Source organism: Sturnus vulgaris, chromosome Z (genome assembly GCF_052056855.1).
Source record: "Sturnus vulgaris isolate bStuVul1 chromosome Z, bStuVul1.hap1, whole genome shotgun sequence".
NCBI lineage: Eukaryota > Metazoa > Chordata > Aves > Passeriformes > Sturnidae > Sturnus > Sturnus vulgaris.
In genome coordinates, this window is record NC_142283.1 from 71,232,301 (window position 1) to 71,241,381 (window position 9,081).

The 9,081-nt window shown below is 48.1% G+C and overlaps 1 protein-coding gene across 2 annotated transcripts; it reads right to left on the reverse strand.

Moving 5' to 3' along the window:
- Window positions 1-3,760: 3,760 nt before the first annotated feature.
- Window positions 3,761-8,280, reverse strand: RXFP3 (relaxin family peptide receptor 3). Of its 2 annotated transcripts, XM_088156204.1 has the most exons (2): window positions 7,291-8,280; window positions 3,761-7,086 (listed from the first exon to the last, which is right to left on the reverse strand). In XM_088156204.1, the coding sequence occupies exons 1-2, from the start codon at window positions 8,163-8,165 to the stop codon at window positions 6,828-6,830; spliced, it is 1,134 nt and encodes a 377-aa protein (XP_088012330.1). In that variant the 5' UTR covers window positions 8,166-8,280; the 3' UTR covers window positions 3,761-6,827. The 2 variants fall into 2 exon arrangements, with proteins under 2 accessions (XP_088012330.1, XP_014731007.1); XM_014875521.2 differs by having other exon boundaries at window positions 6,695-8,241.
- Between the last annotated feature and the right edge of the window lie 801 nt (window positions 8,281-9,081).

Genomic DNA, 9,081 nt, shown 5'->3' on the forward strand with positions numbered 1-9,081 from the left:
TCTGTGGAGTCCAAGGAATGACAAGAGGGGAAGGAAATGTTTCTGACAGAGATTCAGCCTTTTGCTGAAGTCTGGGAGTTTACACTGGGGTTGCACGGCTGGCAGATCACTTTGTAAGTGCAAATGTATCTCAGATGATTTGGGCTCTTTTCAACATTCATATCTGATTAAGAAAGAAATTAAATTAATGTTAGCTTGCAATGCAATTTGCAGATTATTCAGTTTCCACAGATTTTGAGGGCTGAGGCACTTCTTTAATAGGTACTGCAGCTCCAACAAAAAACCCAATCCCAACAAGGCCTTTAAGAAATATATCCCAAATATTGTTAGATTGTTAGATTACCATAACATTGCAAAACGTGGCAATAAAACAGCTTTTGGAACTACGATTCTTTCTGAGAGAAGGATGACACCTTATCAAAGGGTGGTGTTCTTTTCTGGACAGAGATTTTGCATTTTGGAATATTTTCCTTGGAATCACTTTATATCTAGCGTGCTGAAAATTCAAGATTTCAGTTTATATTTCTGAAAATGTAATACCCGATCTGAAAATTTTACCAGATTCTTCTTTTCCCTATTTATGATCCACTGTACAAAGTGAGCAGTTGTATGCTACTGCTGTAGGATCTCTTCTACCTTAAATTCAGGAGCTCATGGTTTACCCTCTATACCTCTATATCCATCCTGTGATTGGCCTATGAGCAAGGGACTGGATTTCAACAGGAAGTGACTTTTGGTGGGCAAGAGGAAGACTGTATTTCCTCCGAGCCCCTTCCACCATTTCAGCAGAAATTAAAAGCAATTAAACATTTTAAAAATTAGTTTAATAGGTATTTTGAAATACATAGTAGGAGATGATTCGATGGCGTAAAACTTTTACAGGTTTTTCAGAATAAACATCAAGCAAAACAGACGCTAATGCTAATTCTTCTGCATTGGAACAAAGACATGTTCAGAACAATCCATCTGCTATCAAAGAATCACACAAAAGCACACAAACAGAATAGTTGGGGTTGCCTCTGGAGATGACCCAATCCAAGCCCCCTTCTCAGCACAGGGTTGCTAAAACAGTACAATCAGTGTTAAGTTAGATTCTGACCATCTCCAAAGTTGGAAACTCTACAGTCTCTCCAGGTAGCCTGTTCCATTGCTTGACCACATCATTTGACAGGGTTGCTTTTTTTCCTCCTTACATCTAAATGGTGGAATTTCAGTTTGTGCCTATTGCCTCTCGTCCAATACTGAGAAGAGTCTGATTTCTTCTTTAATCCCCACATACATTAGATATTTACACATATTGATAAAGCCTTCTTAGGTCCAGGCTGAACATCTCCAGCTCTGTCAGCCTCCCGTCACATGGCAAAGCTCCAAGCCCTCCATTCTACTGCAGCCTCCCAGGTAAATAATCCAGAGCTGGGTAACCTGCCCAGGAATGGACACAGCATCCCAGGTGTGTCTCACAGGCTGAGCAGAAGGGAAGGAGCCCCTGCCCTGAGCTGCTGGCAGTGCCCTGCCCAGTGGAGCCCAGGATGCTGCTGGCCTTGGCTGCACGGGCCCATTGCTGGCTCCTGTTCACCTTGTCCCAGCTCCTTCTCTGCTTTCCACTCCATTGGACTCCAGCCCGTGCTGGTGCAGGGAGTGCAGGAATTTGCATTTCCCTTTGTCCAGATGCCTGGGGTTTCTGTAGCCCATTTCTCCAGCCCATTAAGGAGCCTTTGAATGGTGCCACAATCCCCTAGTGGAAACCACCCCTCTAGATGTCAAAGTGCTGATCACACTTCTTCACAAATACAGACATAAGTAATTTTTCACAAGATCGCAGTTTTATCCAGTGTGAGGTTCAGCTGAGTGAAAGTGGACGGGTTCATTGACTCCTTTTACAAATCAGTGTCCAAGAGTCAATTTGATCATTGTACAGCTGACCATACTCATTCAGCTGATCGGAAGGAAAAAACACAAGTCCTTGGAGAAACAATGCCTCATTGTCCCAAGAAATGGATGAGTAAGGGAGAGAGCTGGGATCTGAGTAAAACACCTGTATTTTGTTATTTCTCACACTGAATGGTAATCAGTCCTTTCCAACCAGGAAGTTCCTGTTTCCAAAAAATTGCTAACTAAAGAAACTGCTTCTGTCTGCAGCTGACCTTTTCGTCCAATTTTCTCAGCCATCCTGTGAGTCTATATTTTAGAGTTAAGATTTTGGGAAGGACTCTGAGGCTATGCACAGACATAGGCAAAGAAACTTGCTGATGTGTATTTTCAGCTACACTTTAGCACAGGAATGAATTAACTGGCTAATCATGGCACCGACTGCTACTGGGATTGTACCTAGAAGAGATTCTTTTAACCGCTCTCACTCTCATGACAAAAATATATTTTCAGTAACCCCCTTTAAATGGAAAAATAAGAATTCTCTTTTGAGAAATAACCCTCACTAAAAAAAAAGATTTAAGCTCTCAATCTAATGTCCTTGAGCTGCACCACACACAATATCTATTCCTGCTCCAGCTCAGGGATACAAATTAGATCAGAGCTTCTATGTATGCACTCAATTGAATAATCAATTTTAGAGTAGACAGTCGTGAATGGGAATGAAGGGGACTGGACTTTTTTTACTGCTAAAGTGAGTGCTAGAATAACTCACTGAGAAAGTGAAACAGCATTTCCACCAAAGAGGCATTTCAAGGGAAACCGGAAATGCAATTGGAGGTTGGAAATGCAAGGGAAACCTGGAAATGCAATTGGAGGTTGTTATTACATTAAGACCTTGGTTAGTTATTTAAGGGGCTGAGATACTTAAACGTCCCTAAGGAATCAAAGTCTTTGCCTGACGAGAATATCCGGTTTTTAAGGGTTCTCTGTCACTAGATGTCAGCCTGCACCTTCAGGTTCCTCCCCTTTTATAACCAAGTGCACCCCTCCACCAGCACCCCACCAGAAATCTGTAACAGGAGACCAAGCACGAAAATCTTGTCAAGAATTCAGTAAGTATTGTTTTGCATCCTTAAGCAATGTTTATTTTAATACACGAAAAGGTGATTTTTACAAACGAAGGCATGAACATTTGTAGGAAACAGCATTTTTGAAGCGTGTTATGCTCATGAAACCCCGGGATACCAGGTAGGATTTGTTGTTGTTGAGCTGGAATGGTCATCTGCTGAGGCCACCCACCCTATTCATACACAGCAACTGCACCTTCTGCCAAGACCCAGGCTCACAGAGAGCACAGATTTTGTGCTGTTAGCTGGGACTCACGGCACAGGTGAGGCAAAATTTCTCTCTATTCATATGTTGCTAGAGCAGTGCTCTTTGTGCTGGACACACCCTGACCTGCACAGCCTGGGCTGCTGGCCTGGCCTAAATCAACATCTGGCCACGTGTGGATGCGTTGTGCCTCTTACAAACAGCAGATCCATGATTTACACCTGGTGGATCAGTGGCTTGTGAGAGAGCTGCCCACAAACTTCATTGTCCAGTCCCTACACACTCTCAAGGTAGTTTCATGTTTGGGTGATTTGCCAAATGGCAGGTTTTAATGTCTCCGGTGATCAGACACCTGGGGTTTCTCTGAGAGTGGAATATTAGCATTCTGGGCTAACTATGCGTTGTTCTGAACGCCACCTGTTTTACTGTGTTGTTTTCCTGGCACTAAACTATTTCTACATTGACATCCACAAAAGCACATGGGTTTTGCCATGCTGAGCACCACAGAGGTCTTTCAGGCAGCTTGCTATCTACTGAAATTCATAGTTACACTCTAGACACTTGGACAGCTGTTTATTTAATGCACAAATACAGTTAAACATCAGATAGGGAAAATTTTCCAGCAAGTTAAGCAAGAAATTATGCTGTTCAAAAGCAAACAGTAAGAAGAGCATCTGGCTCTGAGATTCCTCCCATGTCCTTAATTTAGATGCTTTCTCCTAGCCTACAGAAACACAATTATCTCTCTCTGGACTCTGGACTTAAGAGTTCATGGTATCCTTTTCTCATATAACTGCGACTTTCTTCACATGCAACACAGACATTAGGGATTTCTCCCAGAATAGAAGCACAGTTTTTTGCAAATTCTTTAGCACATTAATCTGCTTCACCTGCAGGTCTAGACAGACCTCAGGTTCCTGGATAGCATAGAGGAACTTACTATTAATTGAACCAGGACCTGGGAGCACGTTAACCGCTGTTCTTGGGAAGGGGAGACCTAGAACTCAGATCCAATTTCTATTCAGTATTTGCAGTGAAAAAAATCTCTCCACAATTCCTCTTTGGAGATTACAGGCTAACCATTGTGCTGCCAAGCAGAGTTCGAGGGCTTTCATTGCCTTTATGATCCAGCAACAGCGAGCTACTCAGGCAACAGGGAACTGTTTCAAGCCAGAGAATATGAGCACATTCACAAAGTGCCCCAGAGATTCAACCAGTCCCCTGGGATGTGGGAAAGGGGAAGCTGAATCTCTCAGGCTGTAGGGGATAGCTGTGCCCACTAATTTAGCATTTCACAAGGGAAAGGGAAGGAGCATAATCCACACATACATTGAAGCTGGGACAGAAGCAGCACATCCAGGCACAGATTTTTCAGAGGGATGGGGGAATGAGTCGAGTTCACAGCAGCTTCTGACTTAGTGTGGCCTGGCACAGGGTCTTCTGTGTTGGGATGCAGAGCTGCCTCCCTTACAGGACACACACTGTGGCCAGTCCCAACAAAGATATCCCCATAAAGCACAGAAATAAGTGCTACAGAATTAAGCAGATTTAGGCATGCTCAGGAACAGATTTCTAGGCACAAAAATTTTACTAGAAAAAGCTTAAGTACCTACAGACTTCACCAGTCAACCAAGTCAGGAGGTTAGAGAGGCAGTTGTACAGTACTTAGATGCTCAAGTTCTTCTGTGGATATGTCTGATTTCTTCGGAGTCTTTACATCTTTGTAAGTATGTATGCCCATCAGCCGCCAGCTTACTTCTGCTGTTCTTCTTCAGGCAACTTGCACATCAATATCTTCCCTGTTAGCAAATGCCCAAGGCTGGAGAAGTCTTTTCTGCCTTGAAAAAAAGATAACAACTTCTCCTTGCAAGTAGCAGAACCAGCTGCTTTCAGACCAAACACTAATTTAACAACAGGAGTTACCAACACGTACAGTACACCTTACAGAGTCTGAAGAGTGTAATTGCCACTATGGACAAGTTTGCTCCATGTCAGTACTCAGAGGTGACAAACAACCCTCTGCATAAATGCCTTTTTAGCAGGACCAGGTAGATATTGGAGCTAGAGTGCAAGGAAAGGGGTTGGAAATAGAAAAGAGTTTTGAAAATTGTATTTAAATAATCATCTTATATGCGGTACTAGGGATTAATGAATTTGTGTTCTGAAAACAAAACCGGAAATGTTGCATTTTTCTATTATTTAAAACAAATACTTTAGATTTCAACTTTTTTTCCTCATAATTAAAAAAAATATTTTAAGAAGTAGATATATATCCTTATCATAAAAACTTTCACAGCTTAAAAATACACTTTTCTTATCCCCCTAGAAGTTCAATTCAGATTAGTCTCAAATTACTTCCCAGGCATTTCTCTGGAATAGAGGCTGGTAAAGGCCAATCCCTGACATTCTGTACGCTACGTAAGCACTGTAGGCCCTAGGGCTCTCAGACTAAAGGAACTGAACTTCACTTCACTGAAACACTGGCAGGAGTCAGTGCAAACCCTCAGCAGAACTAAAGCCTTTGTGCTTGGTTTTAGGTGAACCCAGAAGTATCCCAGAGCAAGTGATTTGAAGTGGCTAGGATTGTTTCTTTTTCCCCTTATTTTTTGGTTTTTGTAAAAATTTTTAAATTTTATTTACAGTTGTGCTGATTTCCTGAAGTGAAATATGAACAGTCTGAAGTGCAGCAAGAATTAAGCCTGCAACCTCAGTGCCCTGGGAGAGATGCTGTCTTGCTACTCTTGGTCTGGGGCCGTATGGTTTCCTTTCCCCTCAGTGGCCTGGAGAGAGGCTGGGGAACAGTATTAAGGGGCTCACACCCTCCCTCCAAACCCAGGCTAAGGAACACCCCATGAAGCTGCAAATTCTGTCCTTGGTTTTCTCCTTGGCTGTCTGGGTTGCTCAATACCCTGGCAGCAGCTGAGGGGATGGGGGTAGCTAGAAAAGCAGATCCTGCACTGATCTGGAGGGGAGCACAGTATGCCTTGTCCCTACTCTTTCCTAAGTCTCTAAAAGGGGGGAAAGGTGCCAAGCCTGAACAAGCAGGAGCTTTGCTCCCACGTGTCCCAGCTGTTCCCCTCAGGGCAGGTTTGAATAGAAGAGAGAATTGAAGAAAGGCTGGCTGATCCCTGCGCCCTCAGTGGAGCCCAGGGAGCAGTGACCAGTCAGTCATGGGTTACAAGCAGCTCAGCTCCCTCTCCCTGCCACAGACAAACAGGGTGGGAAGGGTGCTTGCTGCTTGCAATTCCAGCTTCAGAGGACGTGATTGAGGCGTTCCAGCTCAGTCCACCCCAACCAGCCCCTCACCTCCCTGTGCTGCTTTGCACATCCTGCATCCTCCCTGGCTGGAGTCCCATCACCCTCATTAGTTCTTGCCCCCCAGCACAGGTACAAGCACTAAAAGGCATCTCATAGAGACACCCCACCACTACCTCCTCCTAGTCCTGTCCTCCAGCTCAGGGTGTATCTTCCAGACAACAATGTCCATCAAGTGTCTCCGAGGGCAGACAAAACCGCAAAAGAGCATCTCTCGCTAAGAAATCCTCCTTTACTCATCCCTCCTCCCCTTGTCCTGACCAGGCATTCAGTATCCCCAGGCCCACCCCCCAGAGCCCCCTGCCATCTCAGCAGTGCTGCTCCATGGAGCTGGCAGGCAGCAGGTCGTAGCGGCTGCTGTACATCACCACGCCAGGGGGGTAATAGGCCACCTCTGCCTGCACGGCTGCAGCACGGGGAGCGGCAGGGGCAGGGTGGACAGGCATCACGGCATGCAGGGCCTGCTCCTCCTTCTCAGGCTTGGTGGTGTCAGTGAAAGGGCGCATGGTGGTGAGGGAAGGTGAGGTGATCCTCCAGAGGAGGTTCTTCAGGGCCTTGCGGAACTCCCTGCGCATGAGACAGTAGAGAACGGGATTGAGGCAGCTGTTGGAGTGTGCCAGGCACACGCTGATGGGGAAGAGGTACACTTGGGAGAGAAAATACTCGTTACTGAAGTGCACCACGTTGAGTTTGATGAGTATCCCCCACGTTGTAAGTGCTTGGTTAGGCAGCCAGCACAAGAAGAAAGACAGCACCACGATAGACACTGACCTAGTGACTTTGGAGCGGCGCTTGATGCTGGGGCCACTGCAGGTGCTGCCCACGTGCTTGTCACTGATGAAGCGCACCAGGAGCAAGTAGCAGAGACTAATGATGACCAGCGGCACCACGAAGCCCAGCAGCACCTTCTGGATGTGGTACAGACCCAGCCAGAATTGGGCATTGCTGCCTCGGCCCTCTGGGAACTTGACAAGACAGAGAACATCATCAAAGACAGTGGCAGTGGTGGAAAAAATGGCATGGGGCAGGGAAGCCAGGACGGCTGACAGCCAGATGAGTGCACAAAGCCACTTGGCAGAGCAGCAGCCACCCATTGGGTCTCCCCGACGCTGATTCTTCAAGGCTGAAGCCACAGAGCGGTATCGAGCCACACTCATGGCAGTGAGAAAGAATACACTGGCATACATATTCATTGCTGTCACATAGGAGACGATCTTACACATTGCCTTGCCAAAGAGCCAGTTGAAGTCCAGAGCGTTCTCCACTGCCCAGAATGGCAAGGTCAGCACAAACTGGAAGTCAGTCACTGCCAGGCTGGTCACAAAGAGGTTGATCGAGGATTTCCTCCAGCCTTGCTTGCTTTTCATCAGGTAGAGCACCAGCAGGTTGCCCACCAGTCCCAGGGCACACACCACGGAGTACACCAACGAGATGACAATCCTCACCACATCAGAGCTGTCTCCCTGCATCCCGTCGGCTCGCTCCAGGTTGATGGTCTTCAAGAACTGCAGGAAGGACACGTTGCTGCCGTTGTCCATCTGAGCGCTCTCCAGGAAACCCAGCGGCGTGTCCCAGGACTCCCTGTCCGCTCCTTCCTTTATGCCAGCGGCTGGCGAGCAGGCACCGCGCTCGCAGGGCTCTCCCATCCCATGCTAGGGTGGCAGACGGGTCGGCGGGAGCTTTTTTTCCCCCGAGGCTGACCAGCGGCGGCGGCGGGCGGGCTGGGGGTACGGCGCGTTGCCGGATCGCGGTGGCACCGCTGGCGCTGCTGGCTCCGCGCCGCGCTTTTATCCGCGCCGGCGGGGCGGGGCATGCGCGGTGCGCGCGGAGCTCTCCCCGGTGCTGAGCGCGGCCCCGCTGCCCCCGCGGACCGCCCCCGTTCTGTTCCGTTCTGTTCTGTTCCGTTCTGTTCCGCCCCGTCCTGCCCCGTCCCTTCCCGCCCCCTCCCGTCCCGTTCTGACCCTTCCCGTCCCGTTCCGTCCCGTCTTAAACACCTGGCCGGGAACAGCACGTGTGAATCAATAGGGCATTCCCGCGGGCTGAGTGCGGCAAGCGCCCGGCTTGAGGCGATGCTCTTGCCCCCGTCCCCCCGGTGTCATGCTCCCTCCCCCGATATGATCCCCCATCTCCCGATGTGATCCCCATTCGCCCGATGTGATCTCCACTTGCCCGATGTGATTCCCCATCTCTGGGTGTGATCCCCACTCCTCCGATGTGATCTCCCGGTGTGATCCCCACTCCCCCGATGTAGTTCCCACTCCCTCGATGTGATCCGCACTCTCTAGATGGGATCCCCACTCTCCCGATGTAGTTCCCACTCCCTCGATGTGATCCCCACTCTCCCGACGTGATCCCCACTCTCTCGATGGGATGTCCTCTCCGCGATAGGATCCCCATTCTCCCGATGTGATCCCCACTCTCCCGACGTGATCCCCACTCTCCCGATGTGATCCGCACTCTCTCGATGTGATCTCCTCTCCCCGACAGGATCTCTACTCCCCCGATATGATCCCCCATCTCCCGATATGATCCCCACTCTCCCAGTGTGGTCTCCTTTCCCCG

What these genes read in the sequence shown, in the direction of transcription:
- RXFP3 (XM_014875521.2), bottom strand. Translation starts at nt 8,165, where the DNA reads ATGGGAGAGCCCTGCGAGCGCGGTGCCTGCTCGCCAGCCGCTGGCATA.